Below are 25,052 nucleotides of genomic sequence, written 5' to 3'. Positions count from 1 at the left end.
CAATATAGTTTTTTCTGCGGGTGAGCAGCAGCAGCCATTTTGTTTAAATTTATTTATTTATTTATTTATTTATTTATTTATTTATTTATTTATTATGAGGGGTTCACTGAATGTGGATATAAACTGGCTGAGTTCGGTACCTCCAAAAAGGCTAAGAACCACTGTTGTGGCACACACACTAACACTAACATGCACAAACACACACACACACACACACACACACACACACACACACACACACACACACACACACACACACACACACACACACACACACACACACGTATACAGTATATAAACACGAACATGCACAAATGTACACACATTGATGTGTCAGTCTCCGGGACAATCGATTCCAGCTGACAGATAGCAGATACCCCCAGAGTCTTAATTAGAGTTCCCAGTGTGTGTATGTACACACTCATTGTAATTTCTCGCTGTGGCTTCATAATTTACCCTAATCCAATCAAAACTGGAAAATTGCCAAAGAGTGAATCAATGAAAAAAACTGATCTTAATAGCAGAAAGAAGTTGAATCAAAATCTGGAATTTCTTTTGGATATGGGAATAACATGTTAGGGATGTAACGATCATGGCAACATAGCGATATCCCGGTTTTGCCACAATATCGTCGCAATGTCACCAACTGTCAAAAAAAAGATTATTTTCTGTTAGATAGAACCATTTTGTTGCCAAAGATTATCAGGATCACATCCAGCTAAAGTCATGTTATGGCTTCGGTCCAAGAATATACATAAACAACCACCATTACATTTTCTTCGACCCTTAATCACGCGGACGAGGACCTATCCCATTTGACTTTGGGTGACAGGTCGTATACAACGCAGACTGGAGGGCAGTCAATGACATGACATGTCCAGACAACCATTAACTTTCCCAACTTTGGACAATTTAGAGGCATTAATCAGAATCAGAAAACCTTTATTCATCCCACAATGGGGAAATTTGCAAACAATGGGGAAATTTGCAATGACAATCACACTTGTTATTTCTAAAATGTAATTTGCTCATGGCCCCTTAGGTCACCGTGGTGAATGAGTGAATAGTAGATAAATCAATGATCTGTAAACGTAGACTTTGTAGTCCTGTTTGTGATGTAATATAGGGAAAGACATGCCCATTTCATGGTAAGATCAAAGCATTATCATTAAATGGTGAGTATAGTTTTGCTTTTTTAATTGTTGCTGTGCTGATGACCATTTTGTGTTTGGGAGCCTTTTACTGAGCGAGTTGCTTGTTCTGTAGCCACAAAGGGACATAAGTCTTCTTGTGCCAGTCCCAAGCCCGGATAAATACAGAGGGTTGTGTCAGGAAGGGCATCCCACGTAAAAGCTTGGCCAAAACAAACATGCGTATCATACCTCCGAAGATGGAGGTTACTGATTCGCTGTGGCGACCCCTTGAAGGGAAAAACCGAAAAAAAAGAAGAAGACATCCAAATTTAAATCACATTTTGAAAATCCTGTCTAGAGTATACGTGTAGTTCAGCCCTGAAACTGAGTGGGTGACCAGTTCATTGTGTACCTCCTGATCAATCAGTTCCAAAACATGTATTGTTTTTATTTTGTATTTATTTTTTCATAACATTGTGGAAATCAACAGTAGCTGCTCTAACACAACTAGTAGAGATCAATTCAAAAGAATTTTATATTAGAAAGGAGAAAAAACAGAATGGAACCATTTAAAGGACAACCGACATCATCTCCGGACAAGTTGTGTCCATAATTTGTAAAATGGCTTCAAATGACTTCTACGGAGCGTATTTTAATAAGATTCCACCGCATATATTTTTATATATATGCGGTATATATGTTTATATATATACCACATATATTTACGTATATATATATATATATATATATACCACATATATTTACGTATATATATATATATATATATATATATATATATATATATATATATATATATATATATATATATATATATATATATATATATATATATATATTACGTTATTATATTTATTTTTATAATATATATTTTACGTCTTAAGACTCGCGCTGAATATTCAGGAAGTGTTGTTTTTGAGTTGGTGACGAGTCCGTACGTGACATCACGAAAGGAACGCCCCTGACCGAAAAAAAGACGCATTGTAGCGGTCCTTCCATCACGTCAATGTATTTTGTTGTACTTACAAAAAAGGGAAATAAATAACAATTTGCCAATTTGCCTCTCCCGGCAAATTGGCGTTTTCATATTTATTATGTTTGTTAAAGTAATTATAAGTGCCTTGCATGCTGGGTCCTAGAGGACAGTAATTTCATCTGTGCTGTATGTTATGCATATTAGCATATTTGACAATAAAGCTTACTTTGACTTTGAAATAAAACAATATAAACGCAGTAGGAGCAGTGAAAAAAAGTTATTTTGTATGTACGATTTATTATTTTCTGCCTACTTTTGGGCTCAATGCTTGACGTCTCGGACATTGAATGTTGTGATGTCAGTGATGTCATTCCTTCATTTTACTGCTGTCTTGTTCTGACACTGTGATACTCACTGGTGTGTGATCTTCGTTAAAACGGCCAACGGTAAGAATGTCGAAAGCTTGATTGGAGGGACAATTTTGTCACAAGTCTGTGACCTCCTGTGACTCATGCTTCATGTGTCATCATTCACTGCTGCTTAGTATGTTGCTTTCTGTTTCTTTATTGTTGTTCCTTTATGAGTCTCGCAGTGGAGAAATTTACATTTCACAGCAGCAAAGTTATGAAAGGAATGACAGTAGAAAAACAATATAATAATGTACATTTACGTTTTGTAGCATCATAAATTTTGTTAGCTTCTTTTGAATCTTTGTTCTGGGGCTGAGGTTCTGTGCATCTACTTTGGTAAATGATATGCAAATGCACGACCTTATAACACCCGGGAAAGTCCGGAAGCACGAAGCATGCCTCTGAATGGCTGATGTGCTGAGTATGCAAATTGACCGAAATTCCAAAATTACCAAACCAAATGAAGATTTTGGAATAATTTATTCCGAAGATTTCGAAATCGGAACGATTTATTCCGATTTTGAGATCTTCGTTCAAACATTTGCTTTATTGAGTAAAGCAAACATTTGATTTGAATAAAAATCTTTTTTTATGTTTTTCCTTGAAGAAATTGTTGGCCACCTGGGCGGAGACGTTTTGTAAGTTGTACGCCGGACATAAAAGTTGCACTCCCCGGGTGTCCGGGCAGATGTTATTTCAGACACTGGCAAATTATAGCTTAAGTGGGGTTTAAATGTCCCAAAAAATATTTTTGTGCTGTTTTTTCGATTTTATGCATTGAAATTTACAGCGATGATGTTTGTAAACAAAATTCCGTCTGTTTCTGAAGGTAAAAGTAAAAACAAACAAAAAATATTGCTGTATGACATATTATTATTATTATTATTATTATTATTATTATTATTATTATTATTATTATTATTATTATTATTATTATTATTATTATTGTTATTGTTATTATTTGTGGCAGTAGTAGAAAAAACAAAGGTACATAAAAAATCAGTACAAATATATAATCTGGAAAATTGATAAATATTGCGCGAAAAATTACATAACAGTTGTAAAGGGGCTAGAACCCGCTAGATAATGACAGATAATCGCTCAGCTAGGGAATGTCGCATGAGCAACTCATACAACAGGTGAGTCGTGATTGTTGAGCAACGGTGATGTTATTTTTAGTCGACAGTAAGTGGCAAAATAGTCACCCGCTAAATGGAGGGGTTGTGGGGCACAAGTGGATTTTATTGCTTAATTCTTATTCCATGAACACAATGTTGAGCAGAATGCAGTGTTTAGACTAGTCAGGGCGCCTAGACCATGTTATTGCAAAGAAAATATTTCATTTGACTTTCTCTTAAAAATTATACTGACCCGTCGAAACTGGTTTCAGAGCTGCTCAGTTTGCTAAGTGAAAAATTAAGTAAAAATTAGCCTAAATTGAAACATACTGTAGCTCAGCTGAGTTTGGGTAAGAAGCTACACACCCAAGACTGGTCACTAGTCAATTGTAAGGCACATAGATAAACAGTACACATTTGTACCCCTATCCTATTCACAGTAGAGTCTTCAGTTAACACATTTTTGGAGCAGCAGACTTAACTGTCATTTACATAGTTTGTGTTTAAGTGACTTGAAGGCTTTTGGAGCATTTTTACAGGTAACATTTTTTTTTGTATTTGTCACACTAAATTGTCAGCAATAAATTACTGTTTTCACCGAGGCACCAGGATGTGATTATTATGTCTGCTTTGAAAAGCAGGAGGTATTAAGTGATTGGCGTAACCTGCTGACTTCCTCTCCCGCTGTCAAACTTCCTGGATTAAACCGAAATGGAAGACACCTGAGTCCCTTGGCTGGCTGACGCATATGCACACACATACAAACACACTCCATGTTAAAAATAATACATTTTGATGATTTGCAATTAAAAAAAATAGTATTTTCTACCACTTCGATCTACAATGTCAGTCCCCTGGAAGTCGACGTGAGCAGGTGCACGTGTACAGACAACCTGAGTATGCATTTGTTGTTGTTTTTTTACAGCAAGGAAGGGAAGTCCCTTGTGGTATAGGACTGTGTACATTAATGTTTCTCTAAGCAAGGAGGAAAGAGTGTGAGGGAGGTTGGACTAAATGTCAAAGGTAAAAGGAAGTAGAAGCCCACTCACAATCGTTCATCGCAGCGAAGGGGAAATCCAACAAAATGTGTTTTCATGTCGGCGTTCTACTTTTGTCTTTTTCATTTAATGTTATTTGTGATAATCATCATGTCTCTAGCTAGCTAGCTATCTCCCTAGTAACAGACGCTCAGCCTCATGAAAAAAAAAAAAATAGCGTTGAATAGTGTTTCAAAATAAATAATGCAATGCTGTTTTGAATTTCATATCAATACGACAAAATGAGCGCAAGTTATGGGTGGTGTGTGGTCATAAAATGTCCCCACACTGTGGAAAAACCACATGACATTGTGTCGAGACCGTAATTATTTATATAATACTATATGAAACCCTTGATGGTGTGCGGTGAGATGTTTTTTAAAGTAAATTTCATGTGCCATGTCATGATTAATAGCTGAGTAACACTTGATTAGAATATAGGCCAGACATGGGCAAACTATGGCCCGCGGGCCACATACGGCCCGTTAGGCTTTTCAATCCGGCCCGCCGAACTTGCCCAAATTATAGTACAAACAGTGTCTAAAACTCATGACAAAAAGCCAGTGAACAACAGGGCAGATAACTGAAAAGTTGCCCACCCCATTTTTCACAACTTCAAGCAAAATGAGACCAATCTCATTAAAAACGTTGTCGCAAAGTATAAAGTTTTTTTTAAGTCAAGAATGCACCAACTACAAATGCTACCTTGCTTAATTTACGGCAAATGCGCATGGCTGTAAATTTTGCTACAGTAGTCGATTGTCATTGTGGTGCACAATGCAATGTTTGCATTGATTCCTACGAGCCATTAAGCCCCTTTCATAAGTCTCACGTACACTTTACAGTCACGGTTTAATGTAAATTTACGTTTTGTAGCGTCACATATGTTGTTAGCTTCTTTTGAATCTTTCTTCTAGTCTGAGGTTCTGTGCATCTATTTTGGAAAATGACATGCAATTGCACGACTTTGTAACGCTTGCGAAAGTCCGGAAGAAAGAAGCAGGCTTCTGATTGGCTGCCGAGCCGAGTATGCAAATTTCAACTGCAGGTCGTCTATGTTTGTGTGCTCGGCGACGGTACACGTGTATTGTTAGCGCGTGAAGGCGAGAGCGTCAGTGAGGAGTTTGTTGAGCGCGCGGTCAGGACAAACCATCTATGATTTGGCGGAATTTAACACAAGTAGGTATTATTGAGCTTGAATATTTCGATGTGTAATAATATGTTTTGAATGTTGAAAGTGATTCCATTGTTCAATAAATGTTGATTTCTTTAACTTTGCCCCTTCGATGGAAACTTAAAAACAGACACAATCTTGATTAATCACAGTGCATATGTTATTTTAATCTATTTCCATTTCCTCCTCCAAGTATCTGCGAAATAGTGTGCAAACGCCATATTCCTTGAGACAAATTATTAACTGATCAGGGATATTTTTCACATTTGAAAGACAATTAATAAATTGGGTTGTAATGTTCTTACTGTGCTATGAGGTTTGTACATACTACATTTAAAGGACAACCGGCACCATTTTTTGTTTTTGTTTCCCACTGACATCAGAAAAACGTTTCATAGCATCCAAAATACCCAAATCAGGCAGGCTGATATTTTTAGTTAAATGAAAAACACCAATAAAAATGACTTCAAAATGAATCCGGATATGACCAGTTTCAGAAGGTCCCACCCCTTGTTCATGACGTCACACCAAGACGTCTTGCCTTGCTCGAGAATCAAAACAATGGCTTCAGATTCGGAGAAGATGTTTTCTTGTTCTTGTTCTTCTGAAGAGGAAAGCATAAATGTTTGCAATTGATTCTAGGAGTCCTCCCGTATCAATTCGAGCCGCCAATGACAGCATTGTAGCACCCAGAAAAAGCAGAAGATTGCGCCCAAGCGCCGTTGGAAATGGGCTGATTTGTCAGCTGGGAATTTGTGTCAGCGAATATCAAATAGTTGTCTTGGTGCGACACACAACGATTCACAATGGCGTTATTTATGTGTTTTCCTTCTAATTTCGCCATCAACACGGATCAACACGAAGTTTTCAGACCAAACAAAGTACCCAAAATGCATTGTATGTCGCTTTCTCGGTCAGGGGCGGTCCAAATGTGACGTCACATGGGGATCGTCATCAACTCGAAAACAAGACTTCATGAATATTCAGCGCAAGTCTTAAAACGTAAACTATAGCTATATGCTGTGGAATCTTTGTAAAATACGCTCAGTCGAAGTCATTTGAAGTGATTTTATAAATTATGGACATAACTTGTTCGGAGTATTTCCGGCCCAAACACCTCCTCCAAATGCTCCTGGCCCGGCCCCTCTGTCAAATGTTAGAACCCAATGCGGCCCACGAGTCAAAAAGTTTGCCCACCTCTGATATAGGCGTTATTGATATGTTACTAAAAGTAAAACCGTATTTTGTTTGTGTGTTGAAAGAAAAGCACATTTTTATATGTAATTACCACGGTCATACTCGTTTATACTGTATTCAGTTTTGCAATCTTGGCGTTGTGGGATACAGTAACAGATTACTCAACTACCACGCGGAAATATTAATCGTGGTTTTCTTTCTCGTTGTTTGAAGTCGGACATTTTTGTCAACGCACTTGGGTGAGACTTGTTTACATATAACAGCTGTCCGAAACTCACATCGTGATAGAAGTTGTGTCTTTCGACACACAATGGAAGATGAAAGATAAACATTGCCCCTGAGAGGTACTGTCTTGGGTAAGTTTTGCCCTTTGTTCGTTAAGTTCCGCTGCGTTTTTATGCGAAGAGTGAAACTCAAATTTCACTAGCTAACTATGCCAGTGGATTGCCAGCAAGTAGTGGGACAACTGTCAATAATTGTCGTTATAAAATTGAAATGGCGTTTTACGCGCATATCGATATTCAGGTTGTTATTTTCGTAAACTTCCTTTACACTCCTTTATGTATCATTTAACGGCTATTACGTATATTGTCAACGCAATTTAGATGAATATCCCCGACATCAGGGGGTCAAATAGTATAATTCAGATGTAAAATTGTTTTACTTAATTGACACAACATCCTGTAACCCTGAGCTCAGAGTCAATGGTATCCTTTGATTGATGCCTATTTAATAACCCCAATTTGAATCAAAATCGCTACCACAAAGCTTATTAAAAAGTTATGACAGTGAAAAGGCACCGTCAATCCACACTTCTCATGGACGTTAGAGATATAAAGAAAGCACAGACGTGAATTACAAAGATGTAAGAGTAAATGGGTACCTTGCCCAGAAATGTTTGTAATTGCCTCCGATAATAGTTAAATGTTGTTGCTTTCATGTACACACAGTTGGGTAATTCCTGATAGTGCCCCAAGAACCAGCCTCATCAGGAAAACTGTGCCATACAAATATTGGAGGTTAAGTGAATCGCTGTGGCAATCAAACTAATATTAGCCAGTGGCATTATGCAAAGAAAAATTCAAAATGCCATAGGCAGGCTAATCATGAGCATCGTCCATATGTTTTTTACCATTCATGCAATGCATCTTTGCATACAGGATGACATCCATTGTGACAGAACTGTTAGAGCCCTCTAATGATATTGGAACGACAAGCTCAACCCCTTTTGTTGTATGCGAAAGACATTTAAGTGTCAGATCAAAAGTTGAACAGTCGACAACAAATTTGAATTACAACTTTTAATCTGTAACATTTACATCCTGTTGTGTTAAACAACTCAGGTCATGTCACTTTTTGAACATATTGTACTCATATTTGGATTGGATTTGCCTTTATTAGTGTCACAGTGGAGAAATGTACATTTCACAGCAGCAAAGTGATGAAAGGAATGAAAGTAGAAAAACAAAATACATGCGCTGCTGGAAAGGCAGCCACTCTCGCGGCGCCATCTTGAAGTCAAAAGAACGAAAAAATGTGACAGCACAAAGACAATATGACAACACAAAGTTTTTTACACACAGAGTTTTTTAAGCACTTTCTGAACCCTCTTTGTTACATGAAGCAGTTCCAGATGAAACAGGAGAGGATCAAAGCGTCTTTCCACAAGTGGATCAGGGACATCATGGTGGAATGTGCACGTCGACTACACGCTAAATGTTGAAAGCAAACACGCAGCTGTAGCATTCATTGACGAAAACAGATTGTCTCGCATCTCCTGTCCCACATAAATCCGCTTCCAATTCCAAGCCGCAACAATTCCACATGCACATCGGCTTCTTCTTATCGCAGGCTCCTCAAGCCATGCATCCAGTAAATGATTATTTTTCTGAAGGCCGTTCAGTCACTCTAAATGCCAAAAAGCTTATTTCCTTATGTAATGTATTCTACGTTCAGAGACCAAGTCTGACAGGTGTGGTGTGGTGTAGTGTCGGCCAGTCTCATGGCGAAAGGAGGCACCAAGCTGACACTGAGGCGCCTGGAGGCTCCCATTCACAAGTTCATTAAAGTGGCTCTACCAACCGACCTGGAGCGGCTTCACAAACACCACAACAACATCCTAAAGGTGACGCTTCGGATACTGTCGCTTGGCATCCACATAAAGATGAATGTCTGATTTGTTTTCGTCTTTTTTTGCAGTACCAGCAAAGCCAACAATGGAGCCGTCTGCATCAGGAGCACATAAATGCCAGCCGAACTGTTCAGGTAAACAAGGACATTTTCACTAAATCACTCCTTTGAAAGAATGAGCTGTGCGTTTGTGTGACTTAGCGTCCCAGTACCAGTATGCTAAGTCGACCATTGCTACATGTGGCTAAAGGTGTTTCTGTGTTGTCTAAGCAACGGTCTCAGGCAATAGAAGAGGTTGAAAAACTTCTGTTGATTTGGATCAACGAAAAGCAGCAAGCAGGGGACATGTGTGAGGGTATTATCGCAGAGAAAGCACGGCAACTTCACTCGGATATCATCAAGAGGTAACTACAGCAAGGTAAATAAAACAACTTTATTATATAGTACAGTTTATTTCTATAATTACAATACAATAGCACATTTATTATACATAAAATAAGGTATATTTTGTGTAGTTATGAGGCTTATTTAGTCGAAAATTATGTTTTATGGGGACTTAGGAACGGATTATTCTCATTTTTAATGGTTTCTTATCGGAAATAAATTTTTGGCAGATGAACTTTTCGCCTTACACACACTTTATGGGAACCAATTACGTTCGTAAGATGAGGTATCATTGTATTCCTTTCTAGATGTTTTTTGGGGGGGCTGTGATTCAAGATCCACTCTTTTTTTCTCTCTAGTATGTCAAGTTTTAATCATTAAACTTTTTTTGTAAAATCGAGGAATGAAGGATTAGGTTCAGCATGTGGATTTTTTTTTTGAAATGTCAGCGATAAACTACATATGCGCAAGAAAGCATTAAATGGTTAATGTCTTCATCTTGATGACTGTCATTAACTTTTAATATCAACATTATGCCTCCGACAACAAATTGCTAAAAATAAATACGCAATAATCAAATTTCATGACTGACTTTTTTAAAATAGAGATTTCAACAACAAAGTGTTCAACACGCGGGGATGAATCACCTTGATTATACTTTAAAGAGCAGATGAGTTTCAGTAGTTAAATTAATACAAATTCTTGAAGTCCATGAATAATTGTTGGATAATCGTGATTTCAATCTATGTCAAAATAATGCTGATTATGATTCACATATTGGTCCGTTCGATTAATAATCATTGGCATAACATTTTTAATGGTAAATGTACAAAGTTATTTCAAACGTGTGCATCAAACTGCCCTCTGAATTTTTAAGAGATTCCTCTTTAAAATGTTGGCGACCCTGCAGTAAATTTACCATATCTATCTATCTATCTATCTATCTATCTATCTATCTATCTATCTATCTATCTATCTATCTATCTATCTATCTATCTATCTATCTATCTATCTATCTATCTATCTATCTATCCATCCATCCATCCATCCACCCACCCATCCATCCATCCATCCATCCATCCATCCTTCCATCCATCCATCTAGTGATGAATGTGCCCGTTGTTTTTTAAGTCACTTGTTAGATTTGGAAAATTCCTTAGTAAGCGTGACTGTATGGCACATGGTATTCGTTTCAACTTTAATAGTTCAATTCAGTTCAGTGTAGTTCAAGGGTGGGCACTTGTTTTTACGGAGGGGTAATTTGAGAACCTGGAAAGGTTTAAGAAGGCCAGGCTGACATGCTGATGTTATCCATGTTCCATATTCATTTAAAATATTAGCATTAAATTGTCTTTTTTTGTATTTTTCTTGTGGGGATATTGAAGTTGGAATTAGGAAATGTTACATTTTAAACAATATTCTTAGTTTCTGTACATATGTAAGCATTGACATTATGTGAAGCTGTAACAAAGCGGTAACATGGACAAAAGGGAAATGCTGCCCCTTGTGAAAGGGAAAAAACATTGCCTGAGTTCTGACTAGCGCTTTATCGGCACACGACACGACAAACCAAATCCCGAACAAATTCAGGTATAGCGCTCTACGTCTTATTTCAATTCCCGACTAAATTCGGGAATGGCAGTGAATGAGTTAATTGTTGTACTTTGTTGAATAACAACGCAATACTGTTCTTTTCTCTTTTTATTTCTTTCAAAAGGTAATTTTAGCATGATTTATTTGTTAGGTAGTTTATTTATTTATTTTTTTGCATGAAACATATCCTCATCTAATTTGTCAAGTCTACTCCCCAATTGCCTCATGCATAACCTGGGTTACACCTGCAATAAGTTTTTTTTTGAAAGATTTGCAATTGTACTGTATTTTGTTTCGTGTAGGACACTACGCACCACACGATTGTATCCTGCAGAGTCATATTTGTACCCAATTTTATTGAACGCTTTAAATCATACACGTTTTAGGACATTCGAAATGTAGCCTTACCACTGTAATTACATCTTATCCCAAATCTCAATATCCATTTAAAAGGAGAGATAAAAAAACAATGAGAAAAGAAATGACTTCCAACATTGAATGAATGTTTTTGCGGATGTGTGTCAGCACATGATGGGTGGAAGCCAATAGGCAACCACCAATCCTCTCACCACCACACTCCGAGCCCCGGGGATGGACACAGAGTGCTTTCCTGTGTCTTTACGGTGTTAATCCCGACTCATGGGTTTTTGCACTCTGTGTTAAGTGTACTGGACAGACAGACAGAAAGGTAAAAGTGCAGATACAGTGAACCCTCTGAAATCAAACACCCCTATAAAGTCCGCACAAATCTTTTGGTAAAATACAACTCAAAAGATGAACATCTTGTATTACGTCTCAAAAAGTCAATCGTCTCATCTTCCGGGTTCTTTACAGCAACTGCGAGCCAACATCAGAGAGATGGAAAAACTGTGCAGCCGCATTCGTGCAGAAGATGCGGCAGCTCTGGACAAACTCGTCAAGCCGATTAAAGACCGGGCGTTGGCCGCCACGAGAGACTTCCTACGGTTGCACTCCAACCCCGACCTTCAGGTGTCGCCTTTGCCATCACCTGACTTCGCTCCGACATCCGATCGGATGCCGAGCACTCAAGATGCTGCTAACGACATGGACGAGGAGTCCGTTTCTGGCTGGCAAATTCAGACCCGGCTGCCAGAGATACCTGTAGATGAGAGTGCCGCCGAGTCTTGGGATAACCTGGAAGAGGTAGTACCGACACCCCTGCTTACATATACCGTGATACCTCGCCTTACGAACGCTTTAGCGAATGAACCTTTCACCTTACGAACGTTAAATTCGCGAGAATATAATTTTTGTCTATGAACTAGTTTTAGGGAAACACACGGAGCGCCACGGTGGCTGGCGGACTAGTTTTCCACACCCACTTTCTTTTAGTGCACTGAATGCAGACGTGGTTTGTTATCGAGTGGAATACTTTTACTAATTTGGGACCGAAAAAGGACTCCACAACAGGCTAATATTAAGCTGGAGAAAAAACAAAAGAAAATTATGGTCGAGCAGAAGAAGATAATCGAAAAACACGAATGAGGTGTGTGTTTATGTGATTTAGCGTCCCAGTACCAGTACGCTAAGTCGACCATTGCTCCGTGTGGCTAAGGGTGTTTCTGTGTTATCTAAGCAACGGTCTCAGGCAATAGAAGAGGTTGAAAAATGTCTGTTGATTTGGATTAATGAAAAGCAGCTAGCAGGGGACAGTGTGAGTGAGGGTATTATCGCCAAGAAAGCACGGCCACTTCACTCGGATATCATCAAGAGGCAACTACATCAACGACCATCACAAAGGTAAATAAAACGACTTTATTATATAGTACAGTTTATATCTTTAATTACAATACAAGAGCACATTTATTATACATACAATAAGGTATGTTTTGTGTCGTTTTAAGACATATTTAGTAGAAATTTGTTTCATGGGGACCTGGGAACAGATTATTCTCATTTTAATGGTTTCTTATGGGAAATTCACCATACACGCACTTTCTGGGAACCAATTAAGTTTGTGAGCTGAGGTACCACTGTATTACCAAATCATACAGTTAATCTCAGGGTTAGGGACCAAGATCAATTGTTAGAAATGCCTACATTAGTCCAGTGAAAGCTGGTTCATGACAAGGAGAACATCCCGGGCTCCCCAAGTATAGCTGAACAATTAACCTTCATGTGGTCTTCCGGTCAAAATGAACTGAAACCGTGTTAAAAATGCACAAAAAAACACAATAAATGATTTTTTTAACTTGAAAATTTCCTTTGTCTTGACTTCCTACATTGGCCCCAACTGTAACAAACTTTTTTTAAAAGGTTTTTTTATTATATTTATTATATTTTATTATAATATATTTTATTATATTACATATTTCCATGGAAGCTGTACAAAAATGGGGGAGAACTATATAACTATATATTGTGGTGAGTGCCAGGGTTTTTGTCATTGTCACTTGAATTCCAGGACACACAGAATATTGAGTTTTAGGACTACATAAACATTCAATGCAGTGTAAAAAACCTTACTCGTTTTTTCATCAGAAAAAAAGAGTTACTTCCTAAATTATATTGGTCTGGAGTTATATGAGTTTGAAATGAGGGTGGCTGTCCAAAAAGCAATGCAATACATACAAATTGGTTTATATAGCGTTTTAACAACAGCTGAAACTGGAACAAAGCGCTAACATGGAAAAATGGGAAATGCTGCCCCTTGTGGAAAAGAAAAAAACTCTACCAGAGGCTATGGCCAGTGCTTTATCGGTACCCAAGCATGAAAAAAAAAAGTTCCATGTTATATTTTCAATTCCCGAATAAATTTGGGAATAGCAATGAATGAGTTAAAAATTACATTAAGGGAGTTAACAGAAGACGGGTCATTTTGACTCGATGGACAGAAAATGAGGACAACAGGACGGTTAATAAAATTCAAGTGAACTTCACATTGCTGTAATGAAAGGACACCTAAGTATACTTTTCCCCTTTCAGGACCTGAAGCAGCTGAGTGGTTTGGTCTCCAGCTTCTCTGTGCTTGTCCATGTAAGTATGAACAACAATTGGCTTTCACATGTTGAACCCGTGCGCATTACTTTCCGCCTCGCTCTGTTTGCCTCGCTGATGGGGCTCCTTTGAGAGCACAGATCAGTTTAAGGACAACTGTGGCTGACCCTGGGGGGCCTTCTCAGCAGAGGGGCGGGAAAGCTTGAGCAGCAGCCAAGGGGGAGATGAAGGATTTGGAGGTGGAATAAAATGTCCACGGGCGGGGAAGTGGGCAACATGGGGATGCATCGGAGCAGGTGGCGAACAGACGGCTCAGATTATCGCCCCGATCCTCGGGGAGAGAGGCAGGAGAGATTAATTGTGGTGAAGAGGGAGAATGAAGATGTAGTGATGGTTCAAAACAGGCGAGAAGAGGCGCGGAAAGAGCATCGACATGTTGTTTTGGCATCTCGGGTTGAGAGGGGGTGGGGGTCCTGCGGGAGTCATATTTTCGTACGCAACCATCATGGATTTACTGTGCGTGTCCTGGATGTGCTCTTTTGTGGTGGTCCCGCCATCCATTTCATTCAGATGACAATATTGTTTTTCTAAGCAAATAATACAGTGATACCTCAGTTTACGAACCCCTTGGCTAAAGACGTTTTCGGTTTACGAACGTTAAATGTGTCAATTTTACCTTGGAATACGAACTTTACCTTGGCATACTAACTTTTTTCGTGCACGCAGCTGCCTCAATGAGTGATGTGTCATTCGCGAACGAGCCCGTTCTAACAACAAAATGGCGGCCGACTGTTTTTGTGCTCTATTCCCCGCCCCCAGTCTTCGGTTAAAGCCACGTAATTGGTCAAGAACGCAGCAGTGAGGGGATGTGGTTTAAACATTAAAGAGACAGGCAGACGACAGTGAGAGAGTTTCAACTTTGATAGATGTGTGTGTGTGTGTGATGTGTCGTTCGCGAACGAGCCCGTTCTCCGAACAAGAAAATGGCAGCCTTCTCGTTTTGGTCCTCTATTCCCCGCCCCCAGTCGTCAGTTAAAGCCACGTGATCGGTCAAGAACGCAATAGTGAGGGTCTGGACTTATCTGGGCTTGAAATGGGGGCAGCTGCAAATACACTACAATAATTACAGTATTTCTATGTATTCGTTTTCTTAAAAAATACTCAATACTTTTGAGTAAATTGACACAAATGGAAGGAAAACATGGTTCTTTAAATCATACAATAAAATACATATTGATTTATATAGCGCTTTAACAAGAATTGAAGCTGTAACAAAGCGCTAACATGGACAAAAGGCAAATGCTTCCCCCTCGTGGAAGGGGAAAACATGGCCAGCACTTTATCGCCACCCAAACAAGAAAAAAACAAAACAAATTCGGGAATGGTTGTCCACGTCATATTTTCAATTCCCGAATACATTTCGTGATGGCAGTGAGTGAATTTTAAAAATAGATAAATGATAACATCACATTTTATGGTCTTAGTTTTTCTTAAACACCTCTTACACTGTCTGGAAAGGAATATTCAGTGAAAATCATTCAGTGCTCACGCTCAAATAAAAGGCAAGAACATTTTGTACCTGTTCTTGTGGACGTGAAGTGTTATGAAATGGAAAGTGGCGATGTGATTTGGAGGGAGACGCCATGGAAAGCGGGCGACTTGTTGTTTGGTCACTGTGTCCATGTGGCCCTCATCGGGAGAGAGACAGCTGTCACTCTGAATATTTCATGAGACACACAACAAATGTAATCCTTGTAGTATATCTCTCTTTAACCCTTTCACAGACATCCTTATCATGATAACATCGCAATAATATTAAATAATAACCATCATAATAATAATAATAATCATAGTAATAATATACACACCTGCCAGCTACCCCGGTTTTGCCGTAACACTACGGTTTTCATAATCCCATTCCGGGTTACGGGTTAATAATTACAATTACGATTTCCAATAAAAACAATAAATCCAAAATCGTCAAAATAGTAAGTACTGTACTGGACTCAACCTTAATTCAAAACACGAGACCAGGCGATTGGCACAGTGCTAGCTGTTAGCTTCCTTTAGATGAATTGTGCATGCGCGAAGTACGGGTCTTTCCTGGAATCTCTAGTGACAGCTAGTTAGGGTCGTTTTTATCATTGTCGTGTAATGTCATCTGTCGGAGAAAAATCAACAAAAAAAGCCTGAAAAGTAAAAGAAAAGTCGTTTCGTGAGGAATATTCCCAAGCATTTCCAGGAGTTAGACTTCGCTCAAGAAAAGGTGAACATGACTCGAGTTTGAGTTTCATACCTGTCAACCTTGGCTAATAGCTACTCGTATAAATGATTACAATTCCTGTGTCGTCCGTATAGATCTTTGAAAGGCGCTTAAAACGAAATGTATTATTATGATTATTAAAAGTTCTAGTACGCCGGCGTACATTATTTGAAATGATAAAAAAAACGTTAACTAGCGGAAATGCAGACAGTGTACTGCGCATGCGCAGTAACCTGGACCCTAGCTTATTATTTGACTTTTGTGGTTTCAGAAGTTGGCCGGTATATAATAATAATGATAATTTGTATTTTGTGTTCTTTTGGTCTCAGAAAATGTGTATGTATTTGTGTGTGTGTGCACCTGTGTCTAACCCCTGCGTTTCAGTCCCAGCAGGAGAAGATTGACAGCATTGAGGACAACGTCAACACAGCCGCTGCCAATGTGGAGGAGGGGTCCAAGAGCCTGGGGAAGGTGTGTATTCTGTGTTAATGTGTCAGCACACACACACATAAACGCACACACATAAACAAGCGTTCGACTGTGTGTGTGCGTGTGTGTGTGTGCGCGCGCGAGTGCAGAGATCGATGGCACTTTGCCTCGCAGCTATTCCAACCGCGTTTGTCCCTATTGATCGGTTTGAAAACGGAGGAAAGCCACAATTAAGGAAATTGAGAGTGGAAAGAGGGATGGAGAGGTTATCTGCGTTTGTGGAGCATCGAAACGAGCTCGGAATAACTGTTTCGTGTTTTCATTGCCATTTGAGCGCACGCACTTAGAGAGAGGCGAGTGTTGCTCATTGGCCTTCACACATATGACGCGCTCGAAATGCGAAATGTTTGACCGGTGTCAATCACGTGTTGGAGCCCTCAACCTTTGCTGACACGTACGCGGACCCACATCATCGTCGTTTTGACAGTGAAGCTTCATTTGTTGTTGTTTTTTCTTGTACCAACATAGCATTTAACACATAAGCAAAGTTTACCCATCATTTTTTCCCAAAACCTGTGCCAAATTTCATGAAAAAAAATCATTATGTAAGCCGAATCAATGTTTAGAGTTGTGAAAAATTGAGAGGTTGTTGTGTTGTCTCAGAAATGGTTTGAACGAATGAGCAGTCGATAGCCAGTTTATAGAAAAAAAATAAAATGGCGTCGGAAACATTGCGTCAGACACTCCCAAACTTACAAACATTCGAGTTACGAACAACGGTACACACATTTTTCTAGTAACATACGTAGTACTCTCTCCAGTTGTACATGTACATATCTTTATGGAACATATAATTTATTAAATGTTTATTTTTCAGCACAAACCAATACAGGTTACTTATGCAAGCCTTAAAGGACAACCGACGTCACTTTTTTGTTTTTTAACTGACACCAGAAAAACATTTTATAGCATCTAAAATACCAAAAACATGCAGTATGATATTTTTAGTCAAATGTAAAACACCAATAAAAATGACTTGGTGTCCAAAATCGACCTGCGAATTGGGCATTTTCAGAAAGTCCAGGCATTTTGGGTACTTTGGTTGGTCTGAAAACTTCGTGTTGATCCGTGTTGATGGCGAAATTAGAAGGAAAACACACGAATAACGCAATGGTGAATTGTTGTGTGTTGCACCAAGACTATTTGATACTAGTTGACACAAATTCCCAGCAGACATATCAGCCCATTTCCAATGGAGCTTGGGCGCCATCTTGTCCATTTTCTGGGAGCTACATTGGAGTCCAGACCCTCAAAATGATACGGGAGGACTTCTTTAATCGATTGCAAACATTTATGCTTTCCTCTTCAGAACTCTTTGAATCATATTCATAACTGGATGAGTAACAAGAAAAGATCTTCTCCGAATCTGAAGCCATTGTTTTGATTCTAGAGCAAGGCAAGACGTCCTGGCGTGATGTCACGAACAAGGGGGCGGTACCTTCTGAAACTCGGCATCTCCGAGGTCATTTTGAAGTAGTTTTGGGACACTTTAACTCATTTTTCTTGGTGTTTTTCATTTGACTAAAAATATCAGCCTGCGTGTTTTGGGTATTTTAGATGGTATAAAACGTTTTTCTGATGTCAGTTAGGAAACAAAAAAATGGTGTAGGTTGTCCTTTAAACATACTTACTGAAACATACATTCTGTATAAAATATATCACAGAAGCAACTTACGAACGAATTCACCTTACGAACGAATTCACCTTATGAACGACTGTTTGGAACGTATCTCGTTCCTAAATTGAGGAGCATCTGTAGTCGATTTGTTCCTACTTGACTAAGAATGTGACTAGCAATGTTCAGAATGTGAAACCCCGACTGTAAATGTGACGATAAGTATTGACTCTTTGGCAATGTGCACGGTATAGTCAAGTCTGAGCTCACAACCTCTGAGATTTGAGATTGCAAGTGTAAAAATGTAAAAGCATCATCAGGGATAAAAATCAACAAATTATTCATTAGTTCACTGTTGTGGGGCTTTTGCGTGAAATCATACCTGTCAACTTATACATTTTCCCGATATATTATACATTTTTTTATCATTTCAAATAATGTACGGCGTACTACAACTTTCATACGGGGATTGTAATCATTTATAAGGGCAGCTATTAGCTAAGGTTGACAGGTATGGCAGTTGTTGAGTCGACTCAATGCTGACACCATTTTGTGTGATGACACGCGAGCTGGAAAGGTAACTGGGTTCTGATTGGACAACAAGGTCGAGCAAAAGGGGATGTGTGGAGATAACACAAATGAAAGCGCCGTTAGATGTTTTAACGCGTTGAAACATCTTGTTATCTGTCATCAGGGCAAACGACATTGCTTTCACACACGCACACACACAAGCGGCTTTGTGTATGCATTTTTGATTTGGTCTTAAATTAATGGGGAAAAACACTACTTTCGGCATGATAACTTTAAGCCTTGCCAGATGTTGGTAATAATGAGCACCATTTTCTCCATCACATTCACTGAAGTAATTTTTTTTAATTACCGTATTTTCCGGTGTATAAGGTGCACCGGTGTATAAGGTGCGCTCCCAATGAATGGTGTATTTTCAAACTTGTTCCATATACAGTGGGACCTCTGTTTACGAACCCCCTGGCTTACGAACTTTTCGGTTTACGAACGTTACGTTTATGAAAATTTTACCTTGGCATACGAACTATTTTTCGGGATACACACGGAGCTGCCACAATGAGTGATGTGTCGTTTGCGAACGAGCCTTTTCTTCTAACAACAAAATGGCAGCCAACTGCATTTATATCTCTATTCCCCGCCCCCAGTCTTCGGTTAAAGCCACGTGATTGGTCAAGAACGCGGCAGTGGGGGATGGGGTTACAGACAGAGAGTGAGGCCGTCCTCCCAAAAACAAAATGGCGTCTTTGGTTAAAGCCACGTGATTGGTCAAGAACCCAGCAGTGTGGGGGAGGGGGTTAAACATTAAAGAGACAGGCAGAGAGTGAGAAAACACACACACACGAAAGGAAGAGGACAGAGCTTGAAACAAAAAAAAAACAAAAGTGAAAAAAAACAAGTAAAATGGTGAGAAAATGGATAGAAAACAGTGAAATTTGGACTCATTTCAACTTTGATAGTTCAAAAGCAGAGTGTAGACTGGAAGGTTAAATATCCCATCAATCAGGCTCCACAAATAACCCGCACAAGTCAAATGTACATTTGACACAAAAAGCTATCAACCCAACTAAACAGATCACAATTGATGAACTAGATACAATTATCACAGAGAAAGCACTTACAATGGATCATTCCTCAAGATGGTGAAAGAAGAAGGCTACATTCCTCATCAAGTGTTTAATGCTGACTTTATTCATCCATCCAAACTTTATTCATCCAGATGTGATTCAATTGTTGTGTTCAGGCGATGGGATACAAGTTGGTCATCTTGCCTTTGGCCGGAGCACTACTGGGCGGAGCATTAGCCGGCCCGCTCGGCATGCTGATTGGACTAAAAACCGCGGGAGCGGCAGTCGTTGGGGGCGGAGCCTTAGGATTCGCGGGCGGAAGTCTGGTGAAGAATCACCGTAAAAACTTGCTGACGATGCAGATGAAGCAGCTGACGGCGCCGCCAGATGACGCCACGTCACACAAGGACGAGTGAACGACGGCCGGCTTTATGATACTTGTTAACTACCCGGCTGCGAATCCGTTTGCGTTCTGAATGTATGTAATGATTCTTTTTTTTTTTTTTTTTTTTCGTTTTTGTGGACCAGCGACAAGCTAATATTGTTGTGTGCTCACTGCTCAGCCTCATGTTAAATACGAAATGGAGATGCCAATGTCACTTCCTGCCACTCCCGGAAGAACTCCTGCCTATTTCGTCAACATCTCAAAATCATTTACGAGAGCTGTTAAAATAAATTTAATTTATACAGTACATTTAAAGGACACAGTTTCCGAACTGACATCAGAAAAACGTTTTATAGCATCGAAAATACCCAAAACACGCAGGCTGTTATTTTTAGTCAAATGCAAAACACCAATAAAAATGACTTAAAGTGTCCCAAAACTACTTCAAAATAACCCCGTAAATGGCGAGTTTCAGAAGGTCCCGCCCCCTTGTTTTGACGTCACGCCAAGACGTCTTGCCTTGCTCGAGAATCAAAACAATGGCTTCAGAAAGTTCCGATTCGGAGAAGATGCTTTCTTGTGACTCATCCAGTTATGAATATGATTCAAATAGTTCTGAAGAGGAAAGCATAAATGTTTGCAATTGATTAAAGAAGTCCTCCCATATTAATTCGAGCCGTCAGGACTCCAATGTAGCACCCAGAAAAATGGCGCCCAAGCTGCGTTGGAAATGGGCTGATATGTCTGCTGGGAATTTGTGTCAACTAGTATCAAATAGTAGTCTTGGTGCAAAACCCAACGATTCACCATCACGTTTTTGTGTTTTCCTTCTAATTTCGCCATCAACACGAAGCTTTCAGACCAAACAAAGTACCCAAAATGCATTGTGTGTCGCTTTCTCAGTCAGGGGCGTTCCCTCCGTGACGTCACGTCAGGCATCGTCATCAACTCAAAAACAAGACTTCCTGAAAACAATCCAAACCTACCTATGAAATTTATAAAATCAGTCAAATAAAATTAACAAACATTTTTTGTAGTTCACCTTTTCGGGAACAGTGGTAACTACAGTGGACAGTTTACCATGGTATTATTATTATTATTATTATTATTACCAGGTTACAGGGTGCATGAAAGTGTTTAAACCAGTGGTGTCCAAACTATGGAGGTCATTTGCAGCCTGCAGTCTGTTCTTAAACATTTCTCTTTTCACAAGGCTCATCGTCACGACTGCAAATATGAGGGTGTCTCGCTTGCATATGAGATAAATTCTTATTATTGTACAAAAAAAAATAGTATTTTGGAGCAATGTCGATTTGAAAAAAAAAACAGAGTTGTGGTGCTGTTCTTGTAATAATAATAATAATAATAATAATAATCCTTTCATTTCTAAGCACCTTTCAAAACTCTCAAGGTCACTTTACAGTCACAGGATATGTTTTTTTCTATGGGTGAGCAGCGGCAGCCACATGCGCCAGCATTCACTGAACCCCGAAGTAATTCAAATAGATAGAAAGCTAGCTAACTAGCAAATGGATAGCTAATAAATAGGTAATAGCCAACAGCTAGCCAGCTTACAGCCAGCCAGCTAATAGCTGCCAGCTAGCTAATGGATGTACTGGATCATATTACAGTAATAATAATAATTTCATTCATAAGCACCTACGGTAGTCCAAAAATGAAGTGTCCACTGGGTTATTAGGTCCTTTTTGCAGTGATTTAACATCCTATTTTGATAAATAGCTACAACAGACTTGTAAAGCTCTGCCCTGATTGCAGTCATATTGGCTTTATGACTATTTTTATTTTATTAACACAACACAACAAACCCAAGTGCCAACATGCAGGCCATTTCAGGAGCTTGTGTGTTCCATGTTTACTGCTTCTTGTCAGCCAAACCAAATGTTGCCAGCCCAGACGTGTCTTGTGTTTGAATGTAAATAAAGACAAAATGAACACAACATATTGTAAAATGACTTTTAATCATAATCCCTTTCCATATTTCGTCCCCAGTCTTGAGACGAGTCATTTAGAAATGGCATCCTCCCACCCAATTCTGTTATGTGCTGGGGCTGATGTCCCAAATGTCTCTTCGCCTCGATTGAACAGTACAAACAAGTCAGCTGAATCTTAAAAGTCTTTTTGGATCCATTTCAAGGATCAATAACTTGTACTAAAGACTTATTAAACATTTTTAAAGAGCGTTCCTCTTTCGGATATGATCATGTGGATGTGCACATGTACAAAAAAAAACATGGATTCGAGGGTAACACTCAGCTGATAAGAAAAACCTTTCATTGTTTGTCAAAGTGGATGTTAGATGTTTCAGTGGCACAGCACAGATACGTTATTGTCAGTTGTAATTTAGTCTACGCTTTGGCAATTAATTTTTTGTACTAGTTTTTGTGCAAACATTGGCGATCAAATAATGAGCATTTGTGGGTTTTAGGGTGATTTATAAATTATTTCTGCATGGCCTTCTGGATCAAATATTCCCACGGGTGCCTTGAAAAGACACAAAAAAATTCATGTTCTCTGAAAAGCATTTTTTTTTAAATGAAAATAAAAATATATACATTTGAGGTACACTTGTAAGATTCGTCTATCGAGTCTACAGAGTGCTAAACTCTTCATCAAGGGTAGGGAACCGTTTTCCTATCAGGCTGTTTCAGTCTTAATGTTAAGATTTATGGTGATGGTGCTTTCAACGGTAGAATTGCTACGAACAACTCCCTAAAGGTTAATTCAGATATTGGGCCCATTGTTCATGACCAAGTGACACTTCTTACATTTGCCATGGGGGGGGGGAGCAAGATTACATTGGAAAATAGAGCATGAGCTGGTTTTTAAGGAGAAAAAAAAACAATTACAATAAACCAGAAAGATAAAAGGGAACCAATGTTGCCGGGTTTAACGTGAAATTTCCAGATGAACCCATTTCCAGGCTATTTGAGCGTCTCAAAACATCTGGATGTAATGTCCAACTGACACGAACAACGATTCACACAATCCAAAAATGTGCGCTTCTATGACTTTCTGTGACGCTCCCAGTGTCTGTTGCAACTTGGTGATGACTCGACTCAGCGGCCACATTCTTCTGAGAACATCCTATTTGAAGTCTATTGGTCAATTGTTAAGGTGTAGTCTTGGTTTCATCATGTTGAAACGTGAGCGACATGATGACCACATCTGTTGAAATGTCAATTCTAATTTAAGCAGGGAATGCATCGATGCACTCATGGATCAAACATTGGAATTTGGCCATTCAGATTGTTCCAGAACAAAAGTACCGAAACGCTTCATAGTTCAATCAAATGGTCACAGGTCAATTTGAGTACACATGTTGAAATGATCGGGAAATGTGAGGTTCGCTGTCAAAATTTCAACCAAAATCCCCATTGAGATATATATATATATATATATATATATATATATATATATATATATATATATATATATAGATAGTAGTCTCGTTATATCGATATTCTCGGGAGTCGGAAAAAATATCGATATAACCGGGACTATCGGCCAAGTCGACCAATGGCGCGACTGATGGCGTGTATGTAAATTTCTCCTTGCATTCATAGAAATAGTATCGTAATAAACGATACTATCAATATAACCGATATCGATATAACGAAACTTTACTGTATATATATATATATATATATATATATATATATATATATATATATATATATATATATACATACTGTGCTATTTTGGGAGGAGTGTATATTCATGTTCCTTCATGGGCCATGTGTAATGAGTTTTTCTGATGTTTTTGTCTTAAGAAAAGGATGACACTCTACTCGCAGTTTCCCTACTCCTAGCTTGAAACAAGTAGTACCAACTAGCTGACATGTTTCTCATACTTCAGAAATTTTGCAGAAAAATAGAGTAAGGAAAAATAGAGAAGCAGAGAGAGACAGAGGAAAGGAGAGAAAGACAGAAAGAGCAAAAAAAAGCAAACGAGAGAAAGAAAGAGGACAAGACAACAGAGCAAAAATGAAAGAGCGAAAAAAGAGAGGAAGTAGAGAAAAGGAGTAGAAAAAAAGAGTAATAGAAAAAAATGAGGGAAAGGAAGAAAAAGAGAAAAAAGAGAAGAGAACAGAGAGCAAAAAATAGTGAGAAAACAGAAATAAAAAATAGAGAGAAAGAAACAAAATGAGAGGGAAAGAAAAGAGACAAAAAAGAAAAAGATCGGAAAAGAGAAGAGAGAGCAAAAGAGTGAGGAAAAAAAGACAAAATGGAGAGGAAAAGAGGAGAGAAAAAAAGATGAGAAAAAAGACAGAGCACAAGAAGAAAGAAAAAAAGAAAGGAAAGCGAAGAGAGAAAAATAATAAAAATATAGAAAAAGATAGAGAAAAAGAGAGAAAGAATCAAAATGAGAGAGCAAAAGAGAACAGAGGAAAAAGGGAAAGAAAAAGAAAATCTGAGGAAAAAAAAGAGGGGAAAGAGAAGAGAAAAAGAGAGACGGAAAGAAAAAGAAAAAAAAACAGAAAATGAGACAGCGAGAAAGAGAGAGTGAGAGATGCTGCTACTTCAAATTAGCATGTTGCCCTATACAGTGATACCTCGGT

At 38.7% G+C, this 25,052-nt stretch overlaps 1 protein-coding gene across 2 annotated transcripts; it reads left to right on the top strand.

Annotated features, from left to right (window-relative positions):
• Nucleotides 1-7,263: 7,263 nt before the first annotated feature.
• Nucleotides 7,264-23,252, top strand: stx17 (syntaxin 17). 2 transcript variants are annotated; one of them, XM_088999630.1, is made up of 7 exons: nt 7,264-7,419; nt 9,052-9,188; nt 9,263-9,328; nt 12,005-12,334; nt 14,117-14,167; nt 16,776-16,862; nt 20,264-23,252. In XM_088999630.1, the coding sequence occupies exons 2-7, from the start codon at nt 9,066-9,068 to the stop codon at nt 20,501-20,503; spliced, it is 897 nt and encodes a 298-aa protein (XP_088855756.1). In that variant the 5' UTR covers nt 7,264-7,419; nt 9,052-9,065; the 3' UTR covers nt 20,504-23,252. The 2 variants fall into 2 exon arrangements, with proteins under 2 accessions (XP_088855756.1, XP_088855755.1); XM_088999629.1 differs by having other exon boundaries at nt 7,271-7,419; nt 9,020-9,188.
• The last annotated feature ends 1,800 nt before the right edge of the window (nt 23,253-25,052 follow it).

Source organism: Hippocampus bargibanti, linkage group LG06 (genome assembly GCF_051943395.1).
Source record: "Hippocampus bargibanti isolate YZ-2025 linkage group LG06, ASM5194339v1, whole genome shotgun sequence".
Lineage (NCBI taxonomy): Eukaryota > Metazoa > Chordata > Actinopteri > Syngnathiformes > Syngnathidae > Hippocampus > Hippocampus bargibanti.
The sequence above is the reverse complement of the archived record's forward strand: the minus strand, read 5'-3'. Positions and strand labels throughout refer to the sequence as shown.

Bases quoted from the DNA above. Each gene is read 5' to 3' on its own strand.
- stx17 (XM_088999630.1), top strand. From the start codon at position 9,066: ATGGCGAAAGGAGGCACCAAGCTGACACTGAGGCGCCTGGAGGCTCCC. The intron at 9,329-12,004 runs GTAAACAAGGAC...GGTTCTTTACAG, and splicing joins ATGCCAGCCGAACTGTTCAG to CAACTGCGAGCCAACATCAG. The intron at 14,168-16,775 runs GTAAGTATGAAC...CCTGCGTTTCAG, and splicing joins GCTTCTCTGTGCTTGTCCAT to TCCCAGCAGGAGAAGATTGA.